The sequence below is a fragment of the Ursus americanus genome, chromosome 2 (assembly GCF_024610735.1).
Source record: "Ursus americanus isolate L20-20 chromosome 2, mUrsAme1.1.p, whole genome shotgun sequence".
Lineage (NCBI taxonomy): Eukaryota > Metazoa > Chordata > Mammalia > Carnivora > Ursidae > Ursus > Ursus americanus.
The window spans coordinates 105,211,151-105,233,864 of NC_142128.1; the positions used below are offsets into that span (position 1 = coordinate 105,211,151).

General features: G+C 48.0%; 1 protein-coding gene across 2 annotated transcripts in view; it reads left to right on the forward strand.

Annotated features, from left to right (window-relative positions):
• The window catches only part of PLD5 (phospholipase D family member 5), a 365,515-nt gene that overhangs the window by 267,931 nt on the left and 74,870 nt on the right, over nt 1–22,714 (forward strand). For both annotated transcript variants that reach the window (XM_045795973.2, XM_087859722.1), the window contains exon 5: nt 457–584. In XM_045795973.2, coding sequence (XP_045651929.1) covers nt 457–584 — 128 coding nt within the window. The remainder of the gene's footprint in view (nt 1–456; nt 585–22,714) is intronic.

Consider the following 22,714-nt stretch of genomic DNA (forward strand, 5'->3'; position numbering starts at 1 on the left):
GAGAATGAAGAAGTAAACTCAACGCAGGGTCCAGGGTGAAAATAACATATGGAAAGCAGAAGAAAGCCAGTTTCTTGCTGAGGACAGCTGTAATGCTAAACAGGACGATCCTTTTATTGATTGCAAATCTGTATGAAAATTACTCCCAAACTAAAAGAGCTTGGTGCAGGTATCTCACCATCTGGGTGGTAAGCGATGGAGCCGGGATTTGAAGCACCTCGGACTAGAGAGGCCGTGTTCTTGCCTCTGGTGGAGGCTCCGGCCTCCTCTGCACAGGTGTCCTGTAATTCTTGTTCTCATTTTCCCTTCGTTCTCTTCTGAGGACAAAGTAACTCCTCGAGGGCCTCCTGTGCACCAAACTAATAGAAACATTTGAGTGTTGTTGCTGGTAGATGTCTGGTTGCAAGTTCAAGGCCTTGACACCGAGGCTGACCAGGATCTCCTTGAACTCCCCAGGAGCGGAGGTGACCTACATGAACATGACTGCCTACAACAAGGGCCGGCTGCAGTCCTCCTTCTGGATCGTGGACAAACAGCATGTCTACATCGGCAGTGCTGGCTTGGACTGGCAATCCCTGGGACAGGTAATCTTTCCACATTACATAAACTCAGAGTTACGTCGGCATCAAAGCTCCCAGCTCCATACAGCACGGGGGGGCCGCTGTACCATGGCGTGGGAAGTAAGACCTACAGCATTGATCATTTTTAGTGGTGTGGTTTTAATAGGCTTACCTCCGTTTAATATAAAATGAGGGCCCTTTCCTGGACGGAATCATCTTGCCCAACATGCTGCCATGGTTTCGGTGCTCGTGTCACTCAGAGGCTACCCCAGATTCTGCAAGGCAGGTTGGTGAGTAGTGTATATTGTCCAAACGTAACCGTTCGGCACGAGCTCACATAAGCTATGAGACAGGGGAGAACATAAATCCGGCATAGCTCGTATGTTTTAGAACAGTGATCGTCTGTGTCATTCCTTGAAGAAACCTTGCAGGACGGTGTTGCCTCCTCTTTGCAAAGAATTCCCTTCACATATCTTGAAGATACACTTGAACCATCTGTAATTTTCAGGTGTTTATATGGGTCAGGGTGGTCCATAGGGGATGGCAAATCCCCTTCTTCCCACTAGTCAACTAGGGGCTGGAAGTTCTCGATCCTTGGGTGCCTAGGAGGACGGGTGGGTCACCCACGCATGCTACACGGCCATATACGCTTTTAGCTGAACTCTTCATATTCAGATCACTGAAACTACCAAGTGGATTATGCTGCATTTCTAATGGAAAAGAAAGCATGGATGTGTAGGCCGGCACGAGGGCCATAACTTGTAAAGAACGACACCCCTACATAAGATAAACCTGAGAGAGGGTAGCATGATATCTGAACTATTGGCTTCTGGCTGATTCACTATTTGTCTCCCAATTTCCACTATTGTCCCATTTTTCTTCTTAAAAGGCCACCTTCCATGCATGCAAATTCTGTTCTTCTTTTCTGGTTGAGGCAGGTAAGAGTGTCCCCTGTAAAAGAAAGAGACAGTGGGCAAGCTAAGTGCTACAATAAGGAGCTAACACTTCCCTCTCCAGGGAATGCACAATGTAGAGCCAAAGTACAACTGATCAAAGGTGCTTCTCCTAGTTTCGTATTCAAAGGGCAGAGTTATCCGGTCCCAAGTCAAACAACCCTTGTTTCTAAGAAGACAGGCTCACCCCCAACAAGAAGGAGCACTGAAGAAGGTTTCCCATCAGTTTTGGGAGAAGTCACCGTCCAGGGTTGGCAGGACATCATTTATTTTCTATTTGCTCAGGAATCTGAAGGTGCTTTCTACTGATATAGAAACGATTCTGAGCAAAATAATAGTACCAACGAACAATCATGACAATAAGAACTGGGGTAATTGCACGCCAGGTGCTGTTCTAAGCCACTGAAGTAGCTTATTTAATTTAAGCCTCACGATGATCCCGTGATGGAAAACATATTCTTGTCCGTTTCAAAGATAAGTAGACCTGCGCCCGGAATTGAATTTCAGTATTAAATTTTTAAAGCCAATTCCTTTCAGTATTAATTCTGATATGAAAAGTAGAAATTTTGATTTAGTATATCTCATGTCTGACGGCCCTTCAAACACAGATATAAAAAATATGGATTAGGGGCTCCTGGGTGGCTCAGTTGGTTAAGCGCCCGACTCTTGATATTGGCTCTGGTCATGATCTCAGTGTCGTGAAATCCAGCCCTGCGTCGGGCTTGATGCTGAGCCTGGACCCTGCTTGGGATTCTCTCTCCCTCTGCCTTTCCCCCCCACCTCTCAGGTGTGTGCACCCACACTCTCTGTCTCTAAAATTAATTAATTAATTAATTAAAATAAAAAATATGGATTATAGCAACTTTGGCTTACCTCAGAAACAAGAAGTAAGGCAAGAACAGTTTTATTGTCTAATTTATAGAAATATCTGAGTTCATCTTTTGCTAATCAGTAAACATCTTTTGCCCAGAAATTTTCAGCAGAGCCTTTTATAAATAGATATAATAAATATCTATATATAGATATATAAATAGATATAAATAGATACAATTGGTTCTGTAACAGTATTGATTACATATAAATTCTGCTAAGTGGTTTTTAACTTGAGAATCATTTGCTTTTTTTTTTTTTTTTTTTTGGAGAATGCACTTCCCCACCACCAAATTGTATTTCCTTTGTCATTAAGTGATATTAACTGACAGTGTTTAAAGTTCTGTGAATTCCATTTGGATGGGGTTTGAATTATTGAGGTTTAATGACATTTTCCTCCAAATTTTTGAGCAAATTCTTTATAATGTCCTTAGGCAGATGGGCATAAAGTATTCATGTGTTGGCTTCCCTGCTCGAGACTTACTCCTTTGTTTCTGATTTTTGCTGTTTGTTTTGTAGGAAAGTAGGTCGATCTTTTAAATGTTCACTGTTCACCTGTGTTGTCATTTAGTCATAGAGCCTCATTGTGAAATGTGACATTTTCCTGCTTTAAACATGGTAAACGCAGATGAAGGAGGGGCTGCAAGTTATTTCCTGTGAGTCAAGGGAAGACTCGAAACCGTCTCCGCTCTCTGCTTACTTCCCCATTCTGGAGAGGTGGCTAGTTTCCCTTCACCTCCACGGGAGACCAGAGTTGCCCACGAGTCAGAGGGCACAGTGGGGAAGTGCCAGGACCTGGTTGTCTGTTTCACAGCTGGTCAGGCTCCTTTGCTAAGGCTCAACCAGCTCTTTGCAATTCATTTAATGTCCTTCCCAGGATGGAGAATTACTGCCTCTCCATTACGCCGTTGTGCGAGCTGGGCGTCCGGATCTATCCCTCTGACTTCATCCTGTGGTTTTGTTCTGAGCTCATGAGCCACGTAATGAGAGGGAGAATAAACAGTGGATTCCTGAGATTTCTCTCCTTCAAAAGACCAGTACAGATAGACCAGCAAAGTTCCCTTTTGAAAACGTAAATGGGTATCATGATGCTTCTTAGGTATGGAGCAAGTGTAATGCAGGATTAAACAGTAAACTTGTTTTATGGGGTGCCTGGGTGGCACAGTCGTTAAGCGTCTGCCTTCAGCTCAGGGTGTGATCCCGGTGTTCTGGGATCAAGCCCCACGTCAGGCTCCTCCGCTATGAGCCTGCTTCTTCCTCTCCCACTCCCCCTGCTGTGTTCCCTCTCTCGCTGGCTGTCTCTCTCTGTCAAATAAATAAAATCTTTTTTAAAAAAAGTAAACTTATTCTATGATCTATCATAAATTCAGAGAGGAAGCCATGAGAAAGTGCTCAGCACTCTGTTAAATAACAGAAACTCAACCGAGTAAATTCAAAGATCGAATTGGTTTTATTCAACAATTCACGAATCGGGCAGCATCCCACCTAGCAATAGAAAGGAGCTCTGCCAGGCTGTAGAAAAGAAAAGGTTTTTAAAGGTGGAAAGGGGGCGGGAAAGGTAATTATGAGGAAAGAATGAATTACTGTAGGCAAGGTTGCCTTCCTAAGGGAAACAGGAGTGGTCTATCCGGTGGATTATTTCGCCGAGTGTAGACCCGGTAATTCCGTGGTGACTGGTTAAACATTACATCCCAGGGTGGTTAGAACTGCAATTAGGTTTGATATTAAGTCTTGGTTTGCTAACATGGGATTTAACATAAGTGACTCCATTTTGGGCCTGCTGCCTCTTTTTTAACAATTCCAAATGTCCCCAGAAAGAGAGGGCAGGTGAAGGGTCATGCTTGCCATCAGTCCATGGAAATAGCCCTTGGAGGAGAGCACCCTTAGGTAGGCTGGAGAAAAGGCTGCAGGCTGGAATAAAATGTATACATTGGTGATAAATATTTAAGCCATCAGTGATTTCAGGGCACATGGACTTCTTTTGCGGAAATATGCATTCTTTTGCTGGTTGTAAATTTAATGACAGATTAAGCCCCACGGGGATCAGGGAATTGGGAGAAGGTAAGTGGAAAAAATCTTTGTGTCATTTTTTCTGAAAGGCTCCTGTGTGTGTGCTAGGCACTGTGCTAATAGCTTCCTATGGCTTCTTCAGTTGTCATGGCAACTTAAGGGTGGCTATGATCGCCATTTTCCAAATGAAGATAATATTGGGAAAATGAAAACAGAACAGATCCTGTTCTGCTGCTCATCTCTCTTGTAACATATAAAACACTTTCCAGCCTGTGTAGGAGTTGGGCATTTGGAGATGGGTCTCCTCGTCTTTAGATGGACGGTCGAGTGGGTAGCATCTGTATGTTTCATTGCATTCCTACAATTTGGGGCGCAGGTGGGCATCCACACAAGGTTGCCATTTGCTGCCAAATCAAACGCTTAAAAATTAAGTAAATCCCATTCCTCTTTTCTTTTTTTTTTTTTTTAAAGATTTTATTTATTTATTTGACAGAGATAGAGACAGCCAGCGAGAGAGGGAACACAAGCAGGGGGAATGGGAGAGGAAGAAGCAGGCTCATAGCAGAGGAGCCTGATGTGGGGCTCGATCCCATAACGCCGGGATCACGCCGTGAGCCGAAGGCAGACGCTTAACCGCTGGGCCACCCAGGCGCCCCCCATTCCTCTTTTCTTAACAATCTTTCCCATTTTCCTCCCGGAAGATGCTATATTCTTTGATGGGGGTGGAGAGGAGACAGAGCTGGGGAGCGGATGGGATTTAAAACTCTCTGCAAGAACATTTAGCATCCCCTCAGCTCCCCTGCTTCTGCGTGTCAGCTGCTAATGGAACTGGAGACTTCTCTTTCAACAGCCACCCCCTCTCTCTTTGCTCTTCACACTGACTCACAAGCTCCGTCTTCTACCTTGCACACCCTTCCCCACGGTGCTCAGTACTTAGGATCACGCTACGGCCCTTAATCATCCACCTTGAATTAGTTTTCCTTTCAGCTGTGCTTGACTGTGTGGGATTTTTCTGGATCTGCCTCGGTGTGACATAAAACCCTGCTCAGCGGGACCCGTGCATTAGAGCAGATTTTCATTTGAGCAGAGTTGTGTGTGAGGCAAACAATTACAGGAAGGATTATAATTCATTTTCCAAGTGTCAAATTCAACCTATTTCATCAGTTTTATGTTTTGTGAAGTTTTCTACCGCAATCAGATTATTGTTAACCATTATTGCCTTCAATGTGCTGTAAGTAGGAGAAATAATAATACTGATCATAAGAGCTTCCGTGTATTGAGGGTTTTCTCCATACTCGGCATTCTTCTGAGCATTTAAAGAATATGAACTTACTTAATTTTCACAATAACCATCATCGCAAATAATACTATTACTGCTTTATTTTACAAAGACAGAAACTGAGGCACAAAGAAGTGATTTACCCAAGGTCACCTTCCAGGAGGTAGTAAAGCCAAAATTCCTATCCAGGCAATCTTTCTCTAAATCCCTCGCTCCTATTTCGCTGCTCATCATTTTAAAAAATACATGGCATTTATGAGCAATCACTTCCTTCCGTGATGTGGCTGCGGGGCTAAGCTCTAGATTTCCTCTCACTCGCTCCTTTCTCCAAGACGAGCTACGAGCCCTGTCCGTCAAGAAACCCTTCCATCACTCACGTCTTTCTGACGGCACCCACAGTGGCACGATGGCCACAGACGGCAGATGCTGCTTGGTGCCCGAGTTCTGCAAACTCTCCTAACCTCTGGGTTGGATCACAAAGACCGGGGAGTCAGCATGTGTGTGCTTCTCTGTCCGTCTCCTCCGGAGGCTCAGGGTGCTTGCCTAGAATCCGCCGCTGCGGGGAGTCCTGTGGGAGGAAGAGAACGGCAGCACAGGCTTTTCGACACAGGCGTCTGGATTTGCGAGTCTCGGGAGCACCTGAAATCACCACCCAGACGAAATGCAAAATACAGCACCGACAAAGCAAACAGAAGACTAGCCAGTGGGGGGGGGGGGGGAGGAAGAAAAGGGCACGGCAGCCCTCAAGGCCCGCGGGGCTCCACAGGGGTGATGCTGAGGGAGAGAAGCTGGGAAGGAAAACGTGAAAACCATGGTTGTAGAAAAGGTTACTTCTGTACTTTTCTAACATACCCTCTTAAATGAATACTGGCCTGGAGTTCAAGGCAGGGTTCAGTAGCTTCAGGGGTCACAAGAATCTGGCAACGCTGGAGGGGGGACAGATTTTTAAATAACATTTACAATCTAGGGCACCTGGTGGCTCAGTGGGTTAAGCGTCTGCCTTCAGCTCAGGTCATGGTCTCGAGGTCCTGGGATCGAGTCCCGCGTTGGGCTCCCCGTGCGGTGGGGAGTCTGCTTCTCCCTCTGCCTGCCCCTCCCCCTGCTTGTGCTCTCTCTCTCTCAAATAAACAAATAAAATCTTTAAAACACTATTTGCAAATATAATTAGAGCAAACAGGAACAGGCCTGTTCAAACTCTGTTAATATGTATTTCAATCTTAGTCCACTTTGTTCTGAAAAGACCTAGAAAGGAGTGCGTTGACCCAGGCCAGCTCTTGTGGGGCGCACGAGCCGCGTGACCATGACCGTGCTGCCTACGAGACTGTCGGTGACCCGCCCAGACCTATCCTGTCCCAAAGCTCAGGTGGGAGAGCAGACCGGGCCCAAGCTCTGCCCGGAATCCAAAATCACTGAAGCTGTGAATCTGGGACCTGGAAATTAGCTCAGAGAAGAATCAGCCTAGCATTTCCCAAGATGTGTGTTAGGAAATGGACTCTAATGGGGAGAAGCTAGGGGTTTCTTTTGAACCAGTTTCCTTACTGTGGGACTCCTCAGAGCCATTAATGTGCCAGCGTGCTCTGGGAATCTGTAAGCGGGTGGGAGAGGACGGGCACTCGTCCAGCCCGTTTGGGCATGAACTGCTTTCCACGTAACTTCATGCATCAGATATTCCTTGAAGACCCTGTATTTCCACAAATGCTGTTCGGAAGCAGTACGCCTTTCACAGATGAGAACACTGAGGTGAAGGGCTGGGTTGAGGGGGGTAGGTGCTGGTCACCGCAACCCCTCCTCCCTTCTGTCAGGTTTTCAGACTCTCAGGCAAACGTTCAGCACATGTGCTACTTTGAGAACAGTACGTGATTCCAGAGCGGGTAATCGCAGGGTTCCGTGTGCTTAGCAGCAGAACGACTGCACAATTGGCAAATCAGGGCTTACGTGTGGGAAAGATAATCGACAGACTTGTGCGTCCATTGAGAACTACACTCGTCAAGACACCTGCAAAAAGTCTGTAATCCAGTTTGGAAACCAAAGTACTGAGCAGTCTTCAAGTGAATGTGACCACCCAGGATGGGGCCAACAGCATACTTTGTGAGACCCAGTACCAAGTGAAAATTGGGGGGGCCTCTTGTTAAAAAATGAACAAGGACATCAAGATGGTGAGAGCAGAGCAAGTGCACCAAGCGTGGGGTCCCTGTAGCTCTGGGTCCTCTGCGGTCCACGGCCAGATGCCACGAACCCTGGTGCTGAAGGAGTAGACTTGGCAACAAGTACTATGGGGACTCAGGAAGAGGCAAATCCCCACAGACTAAGCAGTGAAGACCACAGTGAGATGTTGGGGTTTGATCTGAGCCTGAAGTGGCAAGTGAGCTGAGGATTCTGGGCAAAGACAGAGCTGGGAGCGAGCGTGGCTGCAGAGCCCTTGCACACAAAGCCAGGAAAGACCCGGATAATCCTGGAAGGGCCTGCGCGCCTGGCCCAGGGGGTGTGTGGATGGAGCCCTGCAGGCTTCAGGGGACACTGAGGATCATGATTGGGCCAGGACCTGGCAGCACTGGAAGAAAGCCCCACAAAGGGCATGCGTTAAGGGGTGAGGAGAGTGGGGAGGCAGAGAGTTTGTGGCCAAGATGAAAGAGGGAAGAGACAGGATTGGGAAATAACGGTGGAAGGTCGATTGTGTCCACTTGACGCCCCGTTGTTTGGTCAAACACTTTAGATGTTGCCGTGAAGGTAGTTTTGAGGTACGATTAACATTTAAATCAGTAGACTTGAGCAAAGCAGATGACTCTCCACTCTGAGGGGCAGCCTCATCCAACCCATTGCAGATTTTAAGAGCCAAGACTGAGGTTTCCAGAAGAAAGGAACTTGGCCCCAAGACGACCACACAGACACCCTGCCTGAGTTCCCAGCCTGCTGGCCTCCCCTGTGGATGTTGGACTCACCAGCCCCTACAATCGCAAGCCAATTCCTGAAAATACATCTCTCTGTGTATGTACATGTGTATGTGTCCCGTTGGTTCTGTTTGTCTGGAGCACGCTGACTAGTACAGACAGTGCCTGTGAGAGCAAGAAGGAGATGGAACCGAGAGCCCTGACAAAGCTGCGTCCTAGTGACTGACAGGCCATAAGGAATGAGCCAGAAGGAACAGCGGGCATGTTTCCAGCACCTGCAGCTGTGCCTGCTGGAGAAGGACCAACCTGTCAACAGAAATGGGGGACACCAGGAGAAAGGGGCAGTTCTGATATCCAGTGGGCATGTGGAGAAACAGCAAAGAGATTGGCTGATATCGATGCTTTTTATCTAATTGTGATGGTTCTTCACTGCCCTGCAGCTGCCATTCCCAGACAGTGACCATTTGGTGGGACACTGACAGGAGTCACACTCCCTCTGCTCAGCAAGCCCAGTCACTCTGTTCAAGTCTCCGTAAGGTTAAGGTTTGGCCTGACATTAAGAATGAGAGAGAGCACTCAACACGTCTTCGGTTCTGGCTTCTGTCCCCTTTTCCTTCAGTTAAAAGGACAGAGGGCGGAGGCAGAGTTGGAAGCCCCAGTGGGCGCGCGGCCGGCAGGAGAAGGTCTCTGTTCTGTAGCTCGTGCTGTCATCCCCGTTTGGTGCTGGCCCTGCGCCTACATCTTCCCCAGAATTTATGAGATTCTAAGGACATGTTTAGCTCCTAGGGAAGCAAGCGGCACGTTGGTAATGCAGGTACCAGATGTCAGAAGCAAAATAGAAATGAACTGAAACAAGAGGCAGCTCAAGTGGAAATGCAACAGAGAACAATTAATATTCCTTAGGCAGCACGTAATGGAGGCAAACAAAGGATTAATTGCCCAGTGTCGATTTAGAAGATGATCGGGGCTGCTCAGAAAGGTCAGTTTGGGGTGCAGACGCGTTCTGAAGTAAATGAGCGCCTGGGAGGCCCAGGTTCTTACAAAGGGGACGTATTAGCAGACCACAACCTCAGGGACAAAGTCGGGCTTATTTTCAACAATTTTTCAAGTACCAGTGTGGCAGGTAGTATTGTTCAGAGGAGGCATAAGCGGGAAATCGCTTCCCTAGGCTCCCTTGGGAGACGTTCTTACAAAGCCAGCCTATTGTCTGTTACAGAATAGTCTCAATTTGTGCACTTAGGTGAAGAAATCAGGGAATCGTTTACGCTCTCCTGTTTGCCTTGGCTCAGATGGGGCTTAGTAGGTCTTTCCCAAGGGAAACGTACTTATTTCCAAAATTCTCCCTCCTCGGTCCCTCTAGCCCCTACTCCCTGAATAAATAGGTTCCTTTTTTTTTTTAAGATTTATTTATTTATTTTAGAGAGAGAGAGAGAGAGAGAGCATGAGCAGGAGGGGTAGAAGGAGAGGGAGAGGATCCCAAGCAGACTCCACACTGAGGGCGGAGCATGACACAGGGCTCGATCTCAGGACCCCCAGAGCACAACCTGAGTGGAAACCGAGAGTCAGACGCTTAACCGACTGCGCCCCCGGGCGGCCCTGAGTGAGTGTGTCCTAAATGGCATGATAATCTGCGAGCTCCATCATGGCCCCTTACGTGACGTGTCTCGAGGTCTTCATCCTGGCCACTTTTTTTTTAGATATAATCCCATTTGGTTAAAGTCCCTCTTAAAATATCATGGCCAGAGCTCAGTACAGTGCTTCAGAAGTGGCCGCCCCATGTGGACTTCGGCCCTCCCTCTGAAAGCAGGCTAATGTGGATGCTCTGGTTTGCAGCCTTGTTCTTTCCGTGGTCACAAGTTCCTTGTGACCTCAGCCATACAGCAGAGCGGGTGGAGTCAGATAGGACCCACAGGGGACTGTCTACCTTTCACAATTAGATGACCCTTGCTGTCTTTTGTTGCCCTGAGCTTTCATTCCTGTATCTCTGCAGTGAGACCAGTAATACCCACCTCGTGCAGTTGTCAGGGATGGGATGGGACGTGCTGACACCTCAGCAGCAACCTGCTCCGTAGCTCGTGGCCTCGAAGCTCAGGACCAGGAGACCCTTTCCTCCCTTGTAAGTCGCGTAGCTCAAGGTCAGGGGGAGGCCGGAGGCACGAGTGTGTGTGTGATCTTCGGCAGAGATTTCATACATCTCCAAAGCGTGCGGCCCCGTTAACAGTACAGGGACGAGGGTGGTGAGTCCCGAGGGGCGTGAACGAGGGGCTTTTCCTTCCATACCCTGTGCTGCTCCGCGCAGTCACCAGTGGTGAGAGACCGAGGGCAACTGGCCAGAGTGACATGTCGCGAAAATCTGGGAGACGGAGCTACAACCTTGTTTCTCAGGAACCAGACCGAAAGATTTTAGCTAGTTAACCAGATCGGTGCTAATGAGGGGACACTGAGCAGGGTCGTGAAAATAAACGAAGGCCCCCAAGTGAGAATGAGCAGAAGCTGTGCATTCAGAGCCCTACGGCGAGGGAGCCGGCCACTACTGCTGGCATTTGGTGGAGGCTGAGAGGCAGGTGGGGGAGCTTCATGGCGGGCAGGGAAGGTGTCGGGTGTGCCCGGCCGCAGGGGGTGGTAGCAGGACTGGGGCATACTGTGCAATTGGTGGGTTAGGGTGCATACGTGGCTTCCTCCGGTTGATCCTGAACTGAGAGTGGGCAAGAGGAGGACAACCGGAGCATTATTAACCAAGCCCTCACCATCTTGGAGCTGATTTCTACAGGAGTTCTGGTTCGGCTTTCTGGGCTCGTTGCTGCAGGTCATGTGTCAGAGGTCTGTATTCTTAGATACAGTCTGTCCAGATGTCCATTTGTACTTTCAGTCTCTGAAAAAGCCCTCTCCCGCCCTCTGCCTCCTGCAGACGATTTTTAGAATCCTGGGTAGGTGCCTGGGAGCCAGTTCTAGGCACCAGGGTGGAGGTCACCCGACTGTGGGTTAACACGTGAAATCCCAGCTCCGACTTCAGTGCTTGGCACAGATTAGACGCTGAACATGTTTTGTGCGATAAATGCGTGAATTAACAAATGAGAGCGTGTTCCAGAACCACGCAAGGGGCGCCTGGGTGGCGCAGTCATTAGGCGTCTGCCTTCGGCTCAGGGAGTGATCCCAGCGTTCTGGGATCGAGCCCCACATCAGGCTCTTCTGCTATGAGCCTGCTTCTTCCTCTCCCACTCCCCCTGCTTGTGTTCCCTCTCTCGCTGGCTGTCTCTATCTCTGTCGAACAAATAAATAAAATCTTTAAAAAAAAAAAAAAAAAAAGAACCACACGAGACTTAAAGCCGCTTCACGTGAGAGCTGGGATCCAAGACTGGAAAAGGCCTCATATCTGTGTGAGCAAGAAGTTTCTAACACGGGAGCTTTCCAGCTTCTGCACAGGCCAGCCGCACGAGAGTTACCTCCCTGTGGTGGGCAGGGGCTAAACGGTGACCTCCCTGGGATTCAGTGGACGGAATGTTCTGGAAGCTGAAAATGGTGCGCCTCACTGGACCATGTGTTGAAGGGTGGAAGAGATGGCAAGAGTTAACGTGGCTCTAGTTTCTTCATCACAGCTCAGTGAGTGTGAGCTAACATCATCATCATCGTTACTTCACACAGCTCACAACACACGGCACCTCTGCCTCCCCATTTGACGTCGGGCCCCGAGCAGGTGTGCACCCCCAGGGGCCTGGCCACGCCCTCACTCTGCATGTCGGATGTGCTGACAGAGCAGTGTCCTCCCCAAAAGCTGACCCACAACAATTCAGTCACATTTCTGACATTGCCCTCAGGTGGATGAAAATACACTATTTATTATGACAATAAATCTTGATATGCAGAAAAATACCACTTTAAACCAATGAGTTTTGTTCTGTTTTTATTTTTATTTTTATTTAAGATTTTATTTATTTATTTGACAGAGAGAGAGACAGCCAGCGAGAGAGGGAACACAAGCAGGGGGAGTGGGAGAGGAAGAAGCAGGCTCCCAGCGGAGCAGGCAGCCCGATGCGGGGCTTGATCCCAGGACCCCAGGATCACGCCCTGGGCCGAAGGCAGATGCTTAACAACTGAGCCACCCAGGCGCCCCTGTTCTGTTTTTAATATTGAGGTAAAACTCTAACTCGCAAAGCTTGTTGAATACATACATACAAATTTTGTTTCTTTTAGCAAAAATTTATTAAAAACGTTTCACTGGATTTCTTTGAGGGCTTAGTCAGACCTAAGAAATGCATTTATTTTAACAACTATATTTAAAAAGACTCATTTAGGTGAATTTTATTGTCCCATTTTTTTTTACTTCGTCTTTCATATTTTAATTGGAAGAAATTGGAATGTATTATCTTGGTACAATGACTTTCGAGAATACTCCTCATACCCTTGAATCATTCTGCATACTTCAACCGTTACTGCTCAAGCATCTTTTATTATAATTAGCTGTCACTTCAGTCCTTATTGTTGAATTCACCAAAATATAACTGTCATATTTTTAAAAACCTTTCCTGCAGTTTAATTCCCCCTGGAAACTGCGTGTAGAAAATTAGCTCCTCTGCCTTGCAGCCGTTGTATGATGGCCTTCCTAACCCCCTCCCACAAGCTGCAAAAGTACTTCTCTGTTGTTACAGTCAGAGTTGAATGTACCACGTTTAGACCCTAAGAACAGCCTAAAAATACTCCTGCACTTCTGAATTAATTGCCTATGGTGTGGGATATGTTTGTTCTAGAAATGGTGGGTCTGAATGTCATTCTCAGAGGCCCGTGGGAGAAATCATGCTTCACAATAAAGCAAGATGAAGATAAACCAAACACATAGATTCAAGTGTTAATAGCTTTCTAGTTTTCAACAAGAGCTTTATCTGTTTTTCATTATTTTTTTAAAGAGAGAGAGAAAGAGTGGGGTTGGGGACGTGGGGCTCGATCCCAAGACCCTGAGATCCTGACCTGAGCTGAAATCAAAAGTCGGACACTTAACTGACTAAACAACCCAGGAGCCCCAAGAGCTTATACCTTTTAAAAATTTCCCGTTGATTTCTTTACTCCTCACAGCCAGTCTGTGAGATACATAGGACGGTTTTAGAAACTTCATTTACTGATCAGGGAACTGTTTCCAAGAGGCTAATTGAGGAAAATGTCCTGGAGTCATTCTATCAGTGAACATCAGAATTAGGACTGGAACCCAAACCTCTGGTTTCTGGAACACTCTTTTGCCCATGGTATACTGTTTTTCTTAAAGTTGTCTGAGTCCACGTACGTAACAGCATCCCACATTTACAGTAATATCCCAAAGACCTAGAAACTCGACATCCGAGAGCCTCCTCTAACTGGAATGCAGCCAAGAACCAAGGAACATACAGAAAGACCCCGCATAGCCTTTTCCCTACTAGAACACCCCTTCGGCCTTCTCACAAATGTGTTTATTCTTAGGTTCACCACCGGTCTGATTGATATCCAAGCCGTGGCCAATAAGAAGTCACAAGTCTGGGAAGAACGCTGACAGCTCAGACAATGAGAACTATCCTTGGGGCAGGAGTAAACGCTGACCATTAAAAGCAACACATAGGGGTGCCTGGGTGGCTCAGTCAGTTAAGCGTCCAACTGGACTCTTGGTTTCAGCTCAGGTCATGATCTCAGGGTCGTGAGAACAAGCCCTGCGTTGGGCTCCATGCTCAGCGCAGAGTCTGCTTGTCCTTCTCCCTCCCCTTCTGCCCCTCCCCCCACTCACACACTCTCTCTCTCTCTCTCAAATAAATAAATAAATATCCTTAAAAAATAATGATAAAATAAGTAAATAAATAAAAATAAAAGCAACACACAGATTCGAAATTCCTAGCGCTCCAGAACCAATCAGTCTAAGCCAGCCTCGCGTGCCTCCCAGCCAGCTCCGGGGCCCTGGGCCTTCAGGATGACTGCAACTTTCCCTTGAGGATGAGGGAAGACTGTCTGCTCACTGCTTCCTGTTCTAGACACGAGAGGCGTGCTTCAACTTGGTAGAGAGCAGTCTGTCCCGACGGCGGAAGGCTTCGCCCCCAGAGCAGTCAGCTGTCCTCCCCCAGCTCCGGGCGGCTTGGATCTCTAGAGCACAGCCGTCCCATAGAGCTGTCCTGCAAGCCGCTAAGGAGAGCCAGTACGTAATTCAAAACTTTCTAGTAAAAAAAAGAAAAGTCAAATTGATGTTAATATATTTTATCAAATTTCAAATGCTCTAAATATGATTGTTTCAACATGTCATTACTAAGGAACATTTAATAATGAGATATTTTTACCTTTTTTGTCCTGAGTCTTCAGGATCCAGTGGGCACTTTACACGCAGAGCGCATCTCAGCTCGCATGCCCGGATCTCAGGTGCTTGCTCGGCGGGTGGGGCCCCGGCAGTCACGGCAGCGTGGGTCTGAGCCTCGCACTCTCTTTAAGTAGGAAGAAGACAGTCTTTTCTAAGTTAATCACAAGCCTAAAGAGCTAAGGTGTTGCCTCTGAAAAACTAGTTTTATATCAGCCCAACAAGCCAACTTGAGCCACCTCGGAAGTCAGAGGGCCCAGGCCTCCGCGGGAGCATCAGGACACGGACGTGGGAAAGGCCTTTCATGCCGTCAGCACGTGGCACTGATGAGAACGGCTCATCTTACTTCCACATTTATGGATTAGGCTCCGCCTTCTGCTAATTGAGTTTGATGTTGTTCTTGGAAGTCAAATGTTTATCTTTATCTGCCTTGAGCTTTCAGGAGACAAGACCTCTAGAATGTGCTTTGCCTGCCGCGCACTAGTGTCATTCCCCTTCATGCATTCACTCATTCACTCATTCATTCGTTCAGCAGAGATTCCCTCAGCAGCCGCTGTGTGCTCGGCTGTACTGAATGTGCTGGGCGTAAAAGATGCAGAAGCCGGGTCCCTTTCCTCTCAGGAGCTCATATTACACTAAGAAGATAAGCAAGTGAGAAAATATTTCTAATACAGTTCGATGTGCGTTTAATTAATCAGACTGGAGGTGGGGTCGGGGACAGCTCCCTGGAGGAGCTGACACTTGGGCTGGACCTGAAGGATCCGTGGAGAGAAGTGACGTGAGGAAAGAGAAGGAAGCTTTTCCTTTGCACGGAGGGGTCGTAGACACGGCTGCTTCTGGAGAAGAGGCCGTTGCCCATGTGGCTGTTATGATGCCTCCTTGAGTGGAGGGGGGCGGTCTCTGTCATGCAGAGAAGGGTGGACTCAGCCTCGAGTTTTGCTGGAAAGCTTCGAAGAGTTTTTAGGCAGAAGAGTGACAGCTGTGGAAACGTGGATGGAGGCTTGGAGGCTGGAATATTATTATGGACTCCACTGGGGAGGATGCTGCCGACGGCTTGGGGGACGGCAGGACGGGTGCTGGAGAAGGTGTGTTCCTGAACCAAGCCCTTGGCCATCAGGCAGGGTAGGAGGGGCCCCCGTCTGGCTCACCACGAGTCTCCACTCGAGGCCCCTTGTTGTCACGCTCCCCTGAGAGAAGTCAGATCAGCCCATGTGACTACGCAGGGGGCTATAATGTTCCATTTCTGTAAACAGAGAAAGCCCCTAACATTAGGGGCGTGTATGTGAGCGTGTGTGCCCATGTGCACCGAAGAGGACACACAGCAAACTTCACAGTGATGGCTCCGGAGCAGGAGCAGAAACAGAGGAAGAAGGGCTTCCGCTCGCTCTCTAGAGACGTCCGCACTGCTCCAAAGTACTCCTCTGTGTTGAGTAAACGTGCGTATTTAAATGGAGGGATATTTTAGAATATATTTGATTTTAATTCAATACAGTAGTTGCGTATGTCATAATAAGCACTTATTATATATGTGTGTGTTTGTACATGTGTATATGTGTGTATATGTGTGTGTGTGGAGAGATTATAGTTCGATCATGGTGTGACATATGTCACGTAGAACTACAGTCACCCCTGTGGGAGATGTTTAGGCCCCTGATCCTGCACCGAGGGTCCATCATCAAAGACCTTCCCTGCTTCCAGTTAGAAGATGAGTGAGTTCTGGGATCGGAGGTACCACATGGTGACTAATTAACAATAGTGTGTTGTATACTTGGAAGATGCTGAGAGAGGGTATCTTAGCAACAACAGAAGGTAAGTGTGTGAGGTGATGGGTGTGTTAGTTAACCTCATTATGGTGATCATTTCTTAATATATACAGATACCAAGACTTCATGCTGTACTCCTTAAGCTTACAGTGTTATATGTCCATTATATTTCAGTAAAGCTAGAACTGCCCAAGCCCCCAGACAGCAAATGCCCCGCAGTACTGGCCAGGCCTGCCCCTGGGCGGGGTGTGGGTCCTGAATGGCTTGGAGGCCACCCACCTCCCTGGACTTCCAGCAACCACTAACGTGGGTGGGATGAGAGTCCTGAGTTTCTGCGATGCTCTCACCCTGTATAAACACGGACATAAATTTTTTTCAGATTTGTTCCCTAATAAGATTTCAAAGATTGTATTTGATTGTATTTTTAAAGTGTGTGGGACAAATTAACGTGAATACTCAAACAACAACAAAAATAGCTAAAGCCACTTTAATGTTCTATATTATTAATAATATGGGGTGTCTGGGTGGCTCAGTCAGTTAAGTGTCTGACTCTTGATTTCAGCTCGGGTCATGATCTCAGGGTCGTGAGATCAAACCCTGCGTCGGGCTCTGCTCTGGGCGTCAAGTCTGCTCAAGATTCTCTCTCTCCCTCTCCCTCTGTGCCCCCCCAATAATAATAATGTAATATTAGAATTGTAATTCAATAGTAGTGCATATTACCTTTTACCTCAATGCCTGTATGGTTCTCGTTCAACTTCTTTCTGCCCCTCCCCTTCACACGACACAAATTCCCATTCCACCTCCTCTCTCTTGGCCCCTGGCCTTGTTCACTTGGGTCTTGACCCGGTGTTAACTCTGGACTTTGAAGTCTTATTTACCATTTCTAAACTTAAATTCCGAGCAAAGCATAGGATTTAAAACAAGATGATTAGGCTTCTTCCCTTTACTTCTACTCAGTGACCGATTTCTCAGAAGGAACTGTTCTTGGAGAGGAGGAAGGCAGGTTGTCCTGAGTCCCGCCTGGGCCTCTCTCTGGGTCGAGGTCCCCAGATGGGGTCGTCCTGAAATGCAGAGGCAGGCTCTCCGGGACAGGGCTGGGAAGCTGGCCCTGGATACCTCCCTAGCTCCGAAGTGCCTGCCAGACAATCCGAGAGATTGCGTCTAAAACAGATGGAAAACACCATATTTAAGGCAGCCGTAATGTTTTTATTTTCAAGTTATTTTTAGTTGGCATTGTCAGTTTCTTGGTGTCACTTGGCATTTACACCCAGAACCAAGAAAAAGGAGACAGAAGTTGCTGGAGAGAAGACGCCTCGTCAGCTGAAACACAAGCACCAAAGTAGAGGAGTCTTAGGAACGGGAGAGAGAGGCCGCGGGACATTGTCCGAGAGACAGACGTTCCTTCTGGGGTGCCTTCTTTCCCTAGAAATCGCACCTGGAACTTGCAGAGGTGGGGAAGGGAAAAACAGAATAACTCCTGATGTGGAACTCTGCTGGGCAACGTTCCTCACAGTGACCAGCCTCTGCTTGCAGACCTCAGATGATGGGAGGCTCACACCTGCCTAAGCTGACTTTATTGATGAATTTCTCTTTTCATTAGAAGAGTCTTCCTAAATTTGGCTCCAAATCTGCGTCCCACGCCGACCATCCCTCATTCCAGGTTCTAGAACAAACGTTCTTAGAGGCCCTAGGAGAAATTCTGACCGTATACACTACAAACCTTGTGAGCACCCGTTCCATCCGAGAACAGAGTGTGGGAGCCCTGATCCCTGCGGCCAGGCATTGCTGGGGGTCTGGGGAAGGAGGCAGACAGAGGGGACGGCGTTCCACCCTGCGGGCGCCATGTCTACATTGCCCTGGAGGAGCGTGGCCTTGCGTCCCTAAGTCTGAACTGGCTGCAGAGGGGCAGGGCAGCTGTTTTTGCTAAATGTTCAAGAGACTTAGTTTGTTTTTTCTAAGTCCTTCCACAGTTGGCTAGCTCCTCAGAAGATAAAATGCTGAGGAAATGCTTTTACAGCAAGTGTCTTGACAATGAAGACTTCTGAAGGATAACCAGCGCTGTCCCTTGTCTGCACTTAGCTCCTAAAACACTTTCTTACACATTAATTTATCTGATCCTCCCACAGCTGGTGACAAGACGGGGGCCTGTGTTATTCTCCTGGGGTCCCAGATGTGGGACCGAGGCCCAGGAACTGTAAGTGATGAGCCCAAGGACACAGTCCCGGGAAGTGGGTCCACAGAGGCCGCTGTTCTGCTCTCCTGTGTCTCCTCTGAAAGGACCCTGCTGTTCTTTACCCCGGCGACGCCCTAACAGACGGCCCCAAGAAGAATGATTATCGAACATGGTCGACAGTGAATGAACAGTGAAGCAAATGCTTCCTTTGGTCCCAGTCCCAGAAGTGGGCCGTGTATAGCAGCCCCGACTGCGTGCTGTCTGCCAGGTGGGCGCCTCCGTGGGGACACGCCCTGCCCTGGCTGCCCTCCTCCACCGAGGCTTTTCTCACTCGCCAGCAGCTAGGGACCCAGCCAAAGAGCCTCTTGAATTCTCAGACTCTCCCAGAGCAATGTGATGTTTTACGAGACCTTCCAGAAGGGAGAAGAGTAAACATTTACTCCTACTATCCTCTCCATTACCTTAGTTGATGTGCTCCTTCATTTCATCTAGACCATGCCGGACATTGGAGATAAAAATAGGCCACGAAAAAGGAAAATAGCCCTGCCTTTCACGCGCTTCCAGTCTGATGGGAGAGCCAGCCTACGGATCAAACAAGCAAAGAAATAAAATCAATGAGCTGAAGGATGCCGAGGGCAACGAACAGGGTGTTGTGACAGATGACAGCGGGAGGAAGGTGTTTGGGACCGAGGATTCCCGGAAGCGTCCGTGACTGGCAGAAAGCCTGGAGAACATTCCTGGCTTGGCTATGGAAGAGCCATGGTCTAGAAGCTGGAGGGGCAGAAGGGACCTGGGGCGCTCCCTCGTCTGGATCCTTTTACCTCCTAAGATTCCGTGGTCCTCGTCGCATCCCTCCTTCCTCCCACGGGCTTCGGCATCTTCAGTACTGCAAGCAACCCGCTGGCCTGCCTCCACTTCATAGCCTAGAGTTTCGGCCCTCGGCCGCCTCCCTCGCCTGGGACACCACGCCCACCCTCGGCGTTCATCTGGGCTCTGTGCGATGCCGTCTCACCGCTAAGCGCCTCCAGCTGCAGATCCGTCCCTGACTGAGATCTGCTCTGCAAGCCCACGTGTCTACCCTCTGCACAGGCCACCCCGAAGCTTTTCCTCTGACTTCAAGCACAATGTGGCTGCACACTCTCCTTTCTCCACCCGAGCGCCCGTTCCTGATCCCATCACTGCTCCGTGGGGCATGGCTGTTTTCCCCTCCACCTCACAGCGCAGCCCCCCTGTAACTTCTCTCCCTCCTCCTGTGGCACGCAGCCCTCTGATTGCTGAGTGAGGAAGATGCAGGCTTCACCACGCATGCCACCCGCACAGTCAACCTTCCACCTCCAAGGTCTGTCCTGGGACTCATCAGCAAGACGCACAGTGGCCTCTCCCTGCCTCTGGCATTTCCCAGTCGCCATTAATCCTGACCTCTGCCATAGGTTCACGGTCCTAAATAACTCGTACTCCTCCCACACTCCGACACCCCTGGCGACTCTCCTCAGCCTGACGGTCAAAGCTCCCCTCAACTTTCACTCCCGCCCATCTTTCTAACTGCAACATCCATCGCCCCACACGCCAGCCACATGCTAGCCACATGCCAGCCACACACCAGCCACACGCCAGCCACACACCAGCCAAATGCCAGCCACACACCATGACAGCTCCCTGGGCAAGATTCACGTTCCTCTCTCTGTGTCTCTGCACACACTCTTCCCGCTACATGGAATGCTTTCTGCTCTCAGCTTCCCGGGGGCATTTCTTACCCATCGTGTGCTCAGAGATGTAAACCCTGAGATATATACAGGCTTGTATTTACAGTGGCTCAAAAGGGGAGTAAACAGGACTGTAATAATAGAACACGGTAAAATTAAATAGCTCCATGCACTTAATGAAACACCATGAAGGCATTTAATATTTAATGAAAAAAGCAAGTTTCAAAATCGTATATGCAGAAGTGTTGTATATATATAGTTACATATATCATATGTGCATATATGCTACGTGCATAGAGAGAGAGACAGTGGTGTGCATTTTTATGGTGTATTAACAGTGTATAATTCAGTGGTGAACACATTCAGCTGCAGATAACCATAAAAACTCACGCTTGCTAGAATAGATCCCGGCTTGGGTGTTTTACGCAACAGAAAGGCCACAAGGAAACAGTTCAGGGCTGACACGGTGGCTCGGTGACACCATCAAGGACCTGATTCTGTCTCTCAGCCTGTATTCTCACGTGTGTGGCCTCATGGCCGAAAGGTCGCTGAAACATCTAGCTCTGTCTGCATTCTGGAAGGCTAATAGTGGGAAAGGCAGAGGGCAGAGGGTTTCTCCCGCCAAGAGTTCACATCTTTATGTGGGTAAGGGGTGCCCTTCCCCCCTGGCCACCCCCTGCTGGGGAGAAGGGATTGTGGCCAGTTGCTGGGTCAAGTGACCCACAAGTATTTGCCATAGTGGATACGTCCCGGGGCATTAATTTACACACTGACTTCATTCTCCTTAGATACTAGAATAAAACACGTGTTAATTTGACTGCAGTGAATAATTAAAATGTTTAATAAGGAAGTTCATCCTTCATAGTTCATCACAAGTGTCATCACTTTAAAGCCTTCATTGTAATATGTGGATAATATGCTTATTTGTTTACCTCAAGTCGTATATGGAAAAGAGGTCGACCATAGCGTGGGAAAACCGTGTGTGCAAATCCCTTGCGTGTCCGTGACTAAACTGCATGAGCTTTGAAAACCTCAGTTTCCTGGTCTGTAAGTTGGCGATTCTGCTATTTTGCCAGACTTCCGGAAAGATGGCACAAAGTTAAATGAGAAAATAGAGAAAGGACAGAGTAGCTTTTCAATAACTAGTTGTCTTTCTCCTTCTGAAAATTCATAAAATGTATCTTTCTCACACTTCCTGTGTTTTGTCTTCTGGGTTAGCTGTTTGCATAGTCTTTCCTTTCTCGGCTTTTCCTTGTGAAGGGCAGTGACCATACCTTTAAAAAATACATTCCTTACAGAATTTAGAATAATGCCTAGCACATAGCCTATGACCAACCAGTGCATTAAAATTGTGTTCATACTTTCTTAAAAATGCTTCACTTATCCATCACAGTGTAACTGCCAAGAAACCGACCCTGTCGTTTCTTCTCCGTGCCCTGGGTTGCGATGTGGGTGATGAATTGGCATTGTCGCCAGGCACCTAGTTATGGGTAATCCCTCTGAGTCGCGCTGACAGATGCTGGCTTTGCGATCATCATCAAGAAGCCACAGGGGTCTGGGGTCTCCTGGAATACTGTCAACACCCCAAGCTGTGAGGCTTTTCCATTCTTTCCAAGAAAAAAAAAGTAGAAAAATCTCATGTTAAATTTAAAATGCCACCCTTAAAAATAAAAAAGCAGAGAGGCATAGTCTTTTATTTCAGTGACCTAGCCAGCGTAGCTTGGGAAAATGTAAAGACGCCCATGAAAGTTGCAGTTGGGGGCGTCAGGAGACCCTTAGGGGATCATGAGAATGATTCTGACAAATACAGTTTCCCTTCTAGAATATCTCTGTGCCCCGGGCGAGCCTCTTGGAGCTGTCTTTACCTTGTTCTCGTCTTCTCTGAAAATAAAACAGAATCTTGTTTATGGCCATTGAGAAAATAGCTGCAGTTATTTTTTGCTCCCCTTCCCCCCAGATCAGAGCTATGAAAAGAACACGCAGCACTCACAGTTTGTTTATTAATATTCCTGGTTATAATTCTCCCAAATAATACATGCACCCCTTCCTCAGTTTTAGCTTACAGTCTGATATATTGATCATGGCTTTTACCCGGCTTCTTCCTCCCTCCCTGTGTGTAGTTCCCCATTTCTCAGAAGCTCCTGGCCCGTGGTAGGTTTCCACTGCATTTGGCAAATGAAGCCTCGTTCATTACGGTAGTGCCGTGGGGCTGGGCGA